Consider the following 12,613-nt stretch of genomic DNA (forward strand, 5'->3'; position numbering starts at 1 on the left):
TTTTCCCAGCACCACTTATTGAAGAGGCTGTCCTTTCTCCACTGTATATTCCTGCCACCTTTATCAAAGATAAGGTGACCATATGTGCATGGGTTTATCTCTGGGCTTTCTATCCTATTCCATTGATCTATCTTTCTGTTTTTGTGCCAGTACCATACTGTCTTGATTACTGTAGCTTTGTAGTATAGTCTGAAGTCAGGCAGCCTGATTCCTCCAGCTCCATTTTTTGTTCTCAAGATTGCTTTGGCTATTCGGGGTCTTTTGTGTTTCCATACAAATTGTGAAATTTTTTGTTCTAGTTCTGTGAAAAATGCCAGTGGTAGTTTGATAGGGATTGCATTGAATCTATAGATTGCTTTGGGAAGTAGAGTCATTTTCACAATGTTGATTCTTCCAATCCAAGAACATGGTATATCTCTCCATCTGTTTGTATCATCTTTAATTTCTTTCATCAGTGTCTTATAATTTTCTGCATACAGGTCTTTTGTCTCCTTAGGTAGGTTTATTCCTAGATATTTTATTCTTTTTGTTGCAATGGTAAATGGGAGTGTTTTCTTGATTTCACTTTCAGATTTTTCATCGTTAGTATATAGGAATGCCAGAGATTTCTGTGCATTAATTTTGTATCCTGCTACTTTACCAAATTCATTGATTAGCTCTAGTAGTTTTCTGGTAGCATCTTTAGGATTCTCTATGTATAGTATCATGTCATCTGCAAACAGTGACAGCTTTACTTCTTCTTTTCCAATTTGGATTCCTTTTATTTCCTTTTCTTCTCTGATTGCTGTGGCGAAATCTTCCAAAACTATGTTGAATAAGGGTGGTGAGAGTGGGCAACCTTGTCTTGTTACTGATCTTAGTGGAAAAGCTTTCAGTTTTTCACCATTGAGGACAATGTTGGCTGTGGGTTTGTTATATATGGCCTTTATTATGTTGAGGTAAGTTCCCTCTATGCCTACTTTCTAAAGGGTTTTTATCATAAATGGGTGTTGAATTCTGTTGAAAGCTTTTTGTGCATCTATTGAGATGATCATATGGTTTTTATCCTTCAGTTTGTTAATATGGTGTATCATGTTGATTGATTTGCGTATATTGAAGAATCCTTGCATTCCTGGGATAAACCCCACTTGATCATGGTGTATGATCCTTTTAATGTGCTGTTGGATTCTGTTTGCTAGTATTTTGTTGAGGTTTTTTTTTTTTTTTCTTGCGTTATGCGGGCCTCTCACTGTCGTGGCCTCTCCCATTTGCGGAGCACAGGCTCCGGACGCGCAGGCTCAGTGGCCATGGCTCACGGGCCCAGCCGCTCCGCGGCATGTGGGATCTTCCCGAAACGGGGCACGAACCCGCGTCTCCTGCATCGGCAGGCGGACTCTCAAGCACTGCGCCACCAGGGAAGCCCTTTGTTGAGGTTTTTTGCATCTATGTTCATCAGTGATATTGGCTTGTAGTTTTCTTTCTTTGTGACATCTTTGTCTGGTTTTGGTATCAGGGTGATGGTGGCCTCATAGAATGAGTTTGGGAGTGTTCCTCCCTCTGCTATATTTTGGAAGAGTTTGATAAGGATAGGTATTAGCTCTTCTCTAAATGTTTGATAGAATTCACCTGTGAAGCCATCTGGTCCTGGGCTTTTGTTTGTTGGAAGATTTTTAATCACAGTTTCAATTTCAGTGCTTGTGATTGGTCTGTTCATATTTTCTATTTCTTCCTGATTCAGTCTTGGTAGGTTATGCATTTCTTAGAATTTGTCCATTTCTTCCAGGTTGTCCATTTTATTGGCATAGTGTTGATTGTAGTAATCTCCCGTGATGTTTTGCATTTCTGCAGTGTCAGTTGTTACTTCTCCTTTTTCGTTTCTAATTCTATTGATTTGAGTCTTCTCCCTTTTTTTCTTGATGAGTCTGGCTAATGGTTTATCAATTTTGTTTATCGTCTCAAAGAACCAGCTTTTAGTTTTATTGATCTTTGCTATCACATCCTTCATTTCTTTATGATCTGATTTTTATGACTTCTTTCCTTCTGCTAACGTTGGGGTTTTTTTGTTCTTCTTTCTCTAATTGCTTTAGGTGCAAGTTTAGGTTGTTTATTCGAGATGTTTCCGGTTTCTTAAGGTAGGATTGTATTGCTATAAACTTTCCATAAACTTCCCTCTTAGAACTGCTTTTGCTGCATCCCATAGGTTTTGGGTCGTTGTATCTCCATTGTCATTTGTTTCTAGGTATTTTTTAATTTCCTCTTTGATTTCTTCAGTGATCACTTCGTTATTAAGTAGTGTATTGTTTAGCCTCCATGTGTTTGTATTTTTTACAGCTCTTTTCCTATAATTGATATCTAGTCTCATGGCGTTGTGGTCGGAAAAGATACTTGATACAATTTCAATTTTCTTAAATTTACCAAGGCTTGATTTGTGACCCAAGATATGATCTATCCTGGAGAATGTTCCATGAGCACTTGAGAAAAATGTGTATTCTGTTGTTTTTGGATGGAGTGTCCTATAAATATCAATTAAGTCCATCTTGTTTAATGTATCATTTAAAGCTTGTGTTTCCTTATTTATTTTCATTTTGGATGATCTGTCCATTGGTGAAAGTGGGGTGTTGAAGTCCCCTACTATGAATGTGTTACTGTCGATTTCCCCTTTTATGGCTGCTAGTTTTTGCCTTATGTATTGAGGTGCTCCTATGTTGGGTGCATAAATATTTACAATTGTTATATCTTCTTCTTGGATCGATCCCTTAATCATTATGTAGTGTCCTTCTTTGTCTCTTCTGATAGTCCTTATTTTAAAGTCTATTTTGTCTGATATGAGAATTGCTACTCCAGCTTTCTTTTGGTTTCCATTTGCATGGAATATCTTTTTCCATCCCCTTACTTTCAGTCTGTATGTGTCTCTAGGTCTGAAGTGGGTCTCTTGTAGACAGCATATATATGGGTCTTGTTTTTGTATCCATTCAGCCAATCTGTGTCTTTTGGTGGGAGCATTTAGTCCATTTACATTTAAGGTAATTATCGATATGTATGTTCCTATTCCCATTTTCTAAATTGTTTTGGGTTCGTTATTATAGGACTTTTCCTTCTCTTGTGTTTTTGTCTAGAGAAGTTCCTTTAGCATTTGTTGTAAAGCTGGTTTGGTGGTGCTGAACTCTCTCAGCTTTTGCTTGTCTGTAAAGGTTTTAATTTCTCCATCAAATCTGAATGAGATCCTTGCTGGGTAGAGTAATCTTGGTTGCAGGTTTTCATCCTTCATCACTTTAAATGTGTCCTGCCAGTCCCTTCTGGCTTGCAGAGTTTCTGCTGAAAGGTCAGCTGTTAACCTTATGGGGATTCCCTTGTGTGTTATTTGTTGTTTTTCCCTTGCTGCTTTTAATATGTTTTCTGTGTATTTAATTTTTGACAGTTTGATTAATATGTGTCTTGACATGTTTCTCCTTGGATTTATCCTGTATGGGACTCTCTGTGCTTCCTGGACTTGATTAACTATTTCCTTTCCCATATTAGGGAAGTGTTTAAGTATAATCTCTTCAAATATTTTCTCAGTCCCTTTCTTTTTCTCTTCTTCTTCTGGAACCCCTGTAATTCGAATGTTGGCGTGTTTAATGTTGTCCCAGAGGTCTCTGGGACTGTCCTCTGTTCTTTTCATTCTTTTTTCTTTATTCTGCTCTGCAGTAGTTATTTCCACTATTTTATCTTCCCGGTCACTTAACCGTTCTTCTGCCTCAGTTATTCTGCTATTGATCTCACCTAGAGTATTTTTAATTTCATTTATTGTGTTGTTCATCGTTGCTTGTTTCATCTTTAGTTCTTCTAGGTCCTTGTTAAATGTTTCTTGTGGGCTTCCCTGGTGGCGCAGTGGTCGAGAGTCTGCCTGCCGATGCAGGGGACACGGGTTCGTGCCCCGGTCCGGGAAGATCCCACATGCTGCGGAGCGGCTGGGCCTGTGAGCCATTGCTGGTGAGCCTGCGCGTCCAGAGCCTGTGCTCAGCAATGGGAGAGGCCACAATGGTGAGAAGCCCGCGTACCACAAAAAAAAAAAAAAGTTTCTTGTATTTTCTCCATTCTATTTCCAAGATTTTGGATCATCTTTACTATCATTATTCTGAATTCTTTTTCAGGTAGACTGCCCATTTCCTCTTCATTTGTTAGGTCTGGTGGGTTTTATCTTGCTTCTTCATCTGCTGTGTGTTTTTCTGTTTTCTCAGTTTGCTTATCTTACTGTGTTTCGGGTCTCCTTTTTGCAGGCTGCAGGTTCCTAGTTCCCGTTGTTCTTGGTGTCTCTCCCCAGTGGCTAAAGTTGGTTCAGTGGGTTGTGTAGGCTTCCTGGTGGAGGGGACTAGTGCCTGTGTTCTGGTGGATGAGGCTGGATCTTGTCTTTCTGGTGGGCAGGTCCACTTCTGGTGCAGTGTTTTGGGATGTCTGTGGACTTATTATGATTTTAGGCAGCCTCTCTGCTAATGGGTGGGGTTGTGTTCCTGTCTTGCTAGTTGTTTGGCATAGGGTGTCCAGCATTGTAGCTTGCTGGTCGTTGAGTTAAGCTGGGTGCTGGTGTTGACATGCAGATCTCTGGGAGATTTTCGCTGTTTGATATTACGTGGAGCTGGGAGGTCTCTTGTGGACCAGTGTCCTGAAGTTGGCTCTGCCACCTCAGAGGCACAGCACTGACTCCTGGCTGCAGCATCAAGAGCCTTTCATCCACACGGCTCAGAATAAAAGGGAGAAAAAGTAGAAAGAAAGGAAGAAAGAAAGAGGATAAAATAAAATAAAATGAATTAAGATAAAATAAAATAAAGTTATTAAAATAAAAAATAATTATTAAGAAAAAAAGTTTTTTAAAAGAAAAAAAAATGGATAGATAGAACCCTAGGACAAATGGTGAAAGCAAAGCTATACAGACAAAATCTCACACAGAAGCATACACATACACACTCACAAAAAGAGGAAAAGGGGAAAAAATCATAAATATTGCTCTCAAAGTCCACCTCCTTAATTTGGGATGATTTGTTGTCTATTCATGTATTCCACAGTTGCAGGGTACATCAAGTTGATTGTGTGGAGCTTTAATCCGCTGCTTCTGAGGCTGCTGGGAGAGATTTCCCTTTTTGTTCTTTGTTCGCACAGCTCCCGGGGCTCAGCTTTGGATTTGGCCCCGCCTCTGTGTTTAGGTCGCCGGAGGGCATATGTTCTTCGCTCAGACAGGACGGGGTTAAAGGAGCAACTGCTTCGGGGGCTCTGGCTCCCTCAGGCCGGGGGGAGGGAGGGGTGTGGATGCGGGGTGAGCATCCTCTGCGGAGGCAGAAGCCGGCGTGACGTTGCTCCAGCCTGAGGCATGCCGTGTGTTCTCCCGGGGAAGTTGTCCCTGGATCATGGGACCCTGGCGGTGGCGGGCTGCACAGGCTCCCCATAAGGGAGGTGTGGATAGTGACCTGTGCTCGCACACAGCCTTCTTGGTGGCGGCAGCAGCAGCCTTAGCGTCTCATGCCCGTCTCTGGGGTCTGCGCTTATAGCCGCGGCTCGCGCCCGTCTCTGAAGCTTGTTTAGACGGTGCTGTGAATCTGCTCTCCTCGTGCACCCCGAAACAATGGTCTCTTGCCTCTTCGGCAGGTCCGGACTTTTCCCCGGACTCCCTCCCAGCTAGCCGTGGTTCACTAACCTCCTTCAAGCTGTGTTCATGCTGCCAACCCCAGTCCTCTCCCTGCGCTCCAACCGAAGCCCCATCCTCAGCTCCCAGTCCCACCCCCCCGGCGGGCGAGCACACAAGCCTCTCGGGCTGGTGAGTGCCGGTCGGCACCGATCCTCTGTGCGGGAATCTCTCCGCTTTTCCCTGCGCACCCCTTTTGCTGTGCTGTCCTCCGCGGCTCCGAAGCTCCCCGCTCCGCCTCACGCAGTCTCTGCCCGCGAAGGGGCTTCCTAGTGTGTGGAGACCTTTCCTCCTTCACAGCTCCCTCCCACTGGTGCAGGTCCCGTCACTATTCTTTTGTCTCTGGTTTTCCATTTTTCTTTTGCCCTATCCAGGTATGTGGGGAGTTTCTTGCCTTTGGGGAGGTCTGAGGTCTTTTGCCAGCATTCAGTAGGTGTTCTGTATGAGTTGTTCCACATGTATATGTATTTCTGGTGTATCTGTGGGGAGGAAGGTGATCTCCACGTCTTACTCTTCTGCCATCTTTCCCCTCTCTCCCTAGCACATTTTAAATGCCTAAGAAATATCTGATAAGTAAATGAATAAATGGAAGAAATCCTTATTTCTAGGCAACATTATTTTGTAATGCTACCTACAAATATCATCTAAAAATATCATTAGTAGAGGGACCCTGGTGGCGCAGTGGTTAAGAATCCACCTGCTAGTGCTGGGGACACGGGTTTCAGCTCTGGTCCATGAAGATCCCACATGTCGTGGAGCAGCTAAACCTGTGCGCCACTACTGAGTCTGAGCCTGAGCAACTACTGAGGCTGCGCTCTAGAGCCTGTGAGCCACAACTAGTGAAGTCCGTGAGCGTAGAAGCCTGTGCTCTGCAACAAGAGAAGCCGCCGCAATGAAAAGTCCACACGCAGCAACGAAGACCCAGTGCAGCCAAAAATAAAAATAAATTAAAAAAAATATATATCGTTATTAGAAAATCATGTTCTGGGTAATGTTTTGATGCTTAGCATTTGTATGTTTTTGTTTGTTTGCATATCTATATAACCATGCAGATGCTTATCTTTTGTTACTTTTTAAACACCAAAAAACTGTTTGAGGAAATGAATAAATGAAGAAGTAAAAAAAAAAAAAGAAAAATTGAGAGTTTTTTTTTTTTAATACAAAGCAAATGAGAAAATAATGGTAAAGGAGTATCAGCATTGAGTTTTTGTTTGTTTTTTAAGCATGAAAAGAAGTAACATTAAAAACATTTTTATTTAAATTCAACCTCACTTTCAAGAATGATCTTTAAGTTTTGAATTTTCAGTCTTTCAAGTAATGTTTCATACTCTTCAATCATTTCTCTTTTAGTATGAATCAGATGCAACAGGAGAAAGAGCTAACAGAAAATATTTTGAAAGTGGTGAGTATTGGCATCAGTTACACTCTAACCTTTCTGGGATATATTTAGAGCATGTGTAGGTGCTTCTTCTAATCTTAGGGATTTAAGAGTTGGCAAGGTCTAGATGCAGTGGCATTTACATTTTTACTTGTTAGAACATAGTTTGGTAATATTCTAAATAGTACATTTAAAAAAAAAATTAATTAATTTTGGCTGCGCTGGGTCTTTGTTGCTGTGCCCGGGCTTTCTCTAGTTGTGGTGAGCAGCGGCTTCTCTTCATTGTGGTACGTGGGCTTCTTATTGTGGTGGCTTCTCTTTGTTTCAGAGCATGGGCTCTAGGTGCATGGGCTTCCGTAGTGGTGGCTCGTGGGCTCTAGGTTGCAGGCTCAGTAGTTGTGGCACATGGGCTTAGTTGCTCTGCGGCATGTGGGATCTTATTGGGCCAGGGCTCGAACCCGTGTCCCCTGCATTGGCAGGTGGATGCTAACCACTGCGTCACCAGGGAAGGCCCCTGTGTGCAGGATCTTTTAGTTGTGGCATGCAGGATCTTTAGTTGTGGCATGCAGGATCTTTAGTTGCAGCATGCAAACTCTTAGTTGTGGCATGTGGGATGTAGTTCCTGACCAGGGATCGAACCCGGGCCCCTTGCACTGGGAGCGTGGAGTCTTAGCCACTGGATCACCAGGGAAGTCCCTCTTTTTTTTTTTTAAGATAATTTTAACAAATATAATTGCACTCCTGCTATGTTAGAAACATTTTTAAAATAGATTAATACACTAAGCTACTAAATATTCTGTAAATATTTTTTGTTTAATATAGCCCAGTGCTGCCATTTTTGTATTTTAATAATTTGTCTATTGAACTTTTGTAGCTAAAAGAACAAGCTTCTGATTCTATCTTGGTACTAGAGGCAGCCCTTAAATTAAACAAGGATCTTTATGTCCACACGATGAGAACGCTAGATTTATTGGCCATGGAGCCAGGCTTGGTAAATGGAGAGACTGAGAGTTCCACTGTTGGACTGAAAATCAAAACCGAGGAGATGCAGTGCCAGGTATTTATTTTCAGTATTTAATCAATGCATGGCAAATTTTTGGAAAATCTTATTTTTAATTAGAATTTATTTCTGCCCTTGTACCTTTGATTTTGACTTCAGATGCTATTAAGACTTTGCATTGTATTTAATTTGTGAATTTTATAAGACCTCACTTGAAATTTTTCTAAAAGAAATGCAAGGAAAATTTCATTTGATCTTTTGTCTCTGAACTGGTTTCCCAGTTGTATTTAGGAGACTGACAATGCATGAGTATGTAACTAATTTACAGTTCATTCATATTATTAGAAATCTAATCATACCAAAAAAAACAAAACTAATATTGTACTAGACTTTGAAAAATGTGGGCTACTAGAGAAATACCTAGTTTTTCAAAGATCTTAAGGATGCCTGCTTTCTGTAACTCTGTGCTGTAGTTCCTTTGTTGCTTTCAGTTGTTGTTTGTTGTTAGATATTTTTTGTATTGATGTCTTCTTTTTCCCTGCTGGATTGTAAACTCTTTGAGGTCTGTTTTTTAAATATATTTGCCTCTTTCTCACTTTCCAGCACAGAATCTTGAGTATAATAAAAATTTTAAAATATTTGATGATTGCCTAGAGAGGGCCACTAGCCTTTTCCATTCTGTGTTCTTTTTCCATTCTGTGTTCATTGTGTGAGTTGGCATGACTTCTTTAATCACTATTTCCCAATCCTGAAATGGCAGAAGTAGCTCTGATTTTAAAGGGTTTGGAGGTACCTTTTCAGATTAGCTGGTTCTGGAGTTGAAAATAATCCCTTTTCAAGACTTGTTAAGATGGAGTCTTGTACAGTAGGAGGAGGAGTCAAGAGGCATTGACAGTTGGCAGCCACTTTAAGTGGTCAATGAAACTTCCATGGAGGAGGTTTCTGGTACTGTAATATCTTATACTCACTGAATCTGTTTAAAAGTCTTGGTAACATGTCTGATTTTCACGATGTAGTGGATGATATGACCTGAAAAAACAGAACTCTTACGTAAATGTGCTAGGTAAACCCTATCAAATATTCTTTTAATTACATAGCTGAGCTATAATTTCTGTTTTTTGAATAGCAAATTAGTACTGATACTCATTTCCTGGCATGTTAATGTTTAAAGTGCATTTGCAGTCTTTATGTTACTAAAATTTACCTGACTCAAAAGAAAAATCTTAAATTTTTCCTTAGTTAAACCATAAGCATTACTGTCCTTCAGGGAAGCTTCATTATCAGATTTGTTTTTTTGTTTTGTTTTCATCTGTTGACCACATCTTAACTGTAGAATTTAAACTCGTTTTAATGGCTAGTCAGTATAATTATACTTGAAAGTATCTTTTTGGTATCTTGTACTCTGCCTGGAAGGGGAAATTATATGTAAGTATAATATGTATGCATATGTATGTGTGTTTATGTGTGTTTAAATCTTTCTCTATTATGTATACACACACATACTATTTTTAAAAATTGCTTTAGCACTCTTTTACCCTAGATGGAAGGAAGCGCTCTAGAATGAAAATCAGCCCAACATTAAATGTGGGTTAAATAGTGCAAAGCAGTATTCTAGAGGCTGAGAAGAATTAATCTTGATTTGTTGAACAGGGCAGAATAGTATCTGTAATGCATATCAGTAAAGAGTAGTTCAGTCATGAGTACCAGAGACTATTACAGCTTAGGAGTTCAGAGGGGGAATGAGTATCTGTTGACTAAGGTTGGTTTGGTGTAAATGGAAATACAGGGTGTGGAATGAAGTTCATTTGTAGATCTGCTGTGAATGGGGAATTGAGAAAACTGGTGTGATTGAAATAGAGGAGAATAGAGAGGTTTGGAGAGAGAAATTAGTCCAGATTCTGAGACCCTTGAAGATCAGGCCTTGGGGTTTGAACTTTCTCTTACCTGGGGGAATAATTTGAAGGCTTTTTAAGAAAGTCATATTGAGAAGACAGATCAGTCAGCCTTGTGTAGAGTAAATTTGAGATGGAGTATTAGGAACCTAGAGATCTGGCTTCAAGTCTGGGCTCTGCCGGTATTTGGTTATATGCTCTTAAGCAGAGATGTTACTTTCTGGGCCTTAGTGTTATTGTTCATAAAATGGCCAAGTTGAACTCAGTCTCTGAGTTCTGCATTCAGTAAATCTAGGTATCAATTTATGAACGTTCTTGGAAAAATATACAGGTTCTATTAGAAAAAGACAACTGGAAATGCACTATCGTTTTATAGTCATTAATTCAAACTTCTCAATATTTTATTCTGGCCAGTTCTGTGATAGTAGACATTTGCCCCTTCTGTCCCTTTTGGAGAGACACCCCGGTGGCTGTCCCCCTATTCTATGTTAGAAGAACCCCCTACCTTCTGAGACTTGATGGGAGGCAGAGCCTGTTTCCTATAATAAAACTGAAAACTCCAGACACTAGCGTTCTCTAGCCCTTATCCTGCTCCAGGGCAAGTGTGTCACATAGGTGTAACAGACAGATACATTTAGTTTAGACTGAATTAGGAGCTAGCTAGTCAGTCAGTGAAGTGGAGAGGGTAGATAATCTGTTGTGATGGTTAGCCAACAGCAACAGTGACAGTAAAATCTGGTTTCCAGGGGCAGCCCTGGCAGAAGTGGAGCTGCTGCTTTCAGTGTCTAGTGCTGGTGGCTGCAGGTGACATGATCTGTGGAGTCTAGTGTTGAGGTGGCTGCAGTGGTGTTTCACTGCATGTTTTGGCTCTTGTTCTGGCTGCTTGCTTCCCTTCCCCTGTTGGTTTTCCAAGCCTGATTTTTTGGCTTTCCCAATAACTCTGTAGGCCACCTGACATCCTGAGGGTAAATCTGTTTTCTGCTTAATTCAGTCAGAGTTGACTTCTGTTGCTCGTGACTAAGAACATTGATTGTTTCACTGCTCATTGAAATGGTTTTTTCTTTTTTGCTGTATGTGTACCTGTGTTTTGCCTTTGAGTTTTGTCAGCTTTTAAGTTCATGAAAAATTACTGAGCAAATTGGTATTCATTACTATTTTAGGTGTGTTATGATTTGGGTGCAGCATACTTCCAGCAAGGCTCTACAAATCCAGCTGTCTATGAAAATGCCAGAGAAAAATTTTTTAGAACCAAAGAATTAATTGCAGAGGTAAATACAGTCATAACAGGCATATGATTTTCAGGCCTTTAAAACATCTTTATGTTTTTTGGCTTTAATTTTTCTGATGATAAAAAAACCCAGTAAGTGTTCATTGTAGTAAATTTGGTAGTTCAAAAAAGTAGTGAAAACATCAAAAAAAATCTGTAATACCCCTTTTGTGGTTTTAGCTTATTTTTTTTCCAGTTTTTAATCTTTATGTTTTTATACAGTTAAGCTCATGCTGTAATATACTATTTTGTATCTTGCTTAAATATTTGAACAGATATTTTAAATGTATTCTATTCTGTTAATATAGTTGTGCTGTGATTTCATTTTCCTAATGTTTGGGCATTTGGATTGTTTACTCTTTTTATTTATTAAAAAGTTGCAAAATTTATATCTCCAAGCATAAATTTTTGTTTGGACTTTAGATACTTTCAAGTTAAATTCCTGCAAGTAGAATTACCATGGCAATGGTCATTATTTTTTTTAAAGGATGTAATATGTAAAGCCAAATTGCTTGCTAGGTACATTTCTCCGAAGGCACTCCAGTCAGCAGTGAATTTTTTTAAATTGCTAATTTGATGTGATCTAGAATATCTTTAAAAAATTTGCATTTCCTTGGTTCCTAGTAGGGTAAACATTTTCATGTGTTTGTTGTTTGCATTTTTCTTTTTGTGATTCAGAAAACTTAATGTTAAAGTATATAACTAGGTTTTTGTATGCCTGGTGCCCAGAAAAATTCCCACTTCAATCTTTCCTTTCTTCACCAGAGACCTTGATTAAATGTACTAAAGATTTACTTTATTGGGAATCCCCATTTTACTTTGCCTGGGGCACTCATCAGATTTCTAATTTTATGGCATTTCAGGTATAGTAGTTTAAAACTTTAATTTTTTAAAAAAGTGTGTCTTTTAAAAATTTTTTTCTGTTTCGGTGGAAGCATTTCTGTTTATTCCAGTTGAGTGAAGATTGAGTTTTCTTTGCTGCCCCCTTTAAAGCTCTGCAAGTATATGTATTTAAAAATATTTTAAGCTTGTTTTTAACAGTGTTCACTCTTTGTTAGTATCTTAATTTTCATACTTACATAGAGTAATAATACTGTCTACCTTTATGTTGGCCTGAAAACTCTAAACCAGGAGTCAGCTTTTTTGTAAAGGGCTAAATAATAGATATTTTAGGCTTTGTGGGCCATATACAGTTTCTGTGGTATACTCTAATTTGTTGTTATGGTTTTTTTCCCCCCCTTTACAACCCTAAGAATTGTTCTTAGGTCAAGAAATCTATAAAAACAAGCCATGGGCTGGATTTGGCCTGTGAGCAATATTTTGCTGACCCCTGCTCTAAACCTTTTAATTTTTTATGGTTCCTCCAGCCCTGAATTTTCCATTAGCATTTTCTTGTACTGTTAAAATGTACTAAATGGGTGCTAGACTGTTGTTTCTATTA

At 39.5% G+C, this 12,613-nt stretch overlaps 1 protein-coding gene across 1 annotated transcript in view; it reads left to right on the forward strand.

Moving 5' to 3' along the window:
* Positions 1–12,613, forward strand: part of INTS8 (integrator complex subunit 8) — a 50,562-nt gene that overhangs the window by 5,046 nt on the left and 32,903 nt on the right. Inside the window, exons 3-5 of the mRNA XM_007453257.1 lie at positions 6,986–7,037; positions 7,888–8,070; positions 11,066–11,173. Of these exons, the coding sequence (XP_007453319.1) occupies positions 6,986–7,037; positions 7,888–8,070; positions 11,066–11,173 (343 nt within the window). The remainder of the gene's footprint in view (positions 1–6,985; positions 7,038–7,887; positions 8,071–11,065; positions 11,174–12,613) is intronic.

This window comes from Lipotes vexillifer, unplaced genomic scaffold (assembly GCF_000442215.2).
Source record: "Lipotes vexillifer unplaced genomic scaffold, Lipotes_vexillifer_v1.1 scaffold1038, whole genome shotgun sequence".
NCBI classification, from domain to species: domain Eukaryota; kingdom Metazoa; phylum Chordata; class Mammalia; order Artiodactyla; family Lipotidae; genus Lipotes; species Lipotes vexillifer.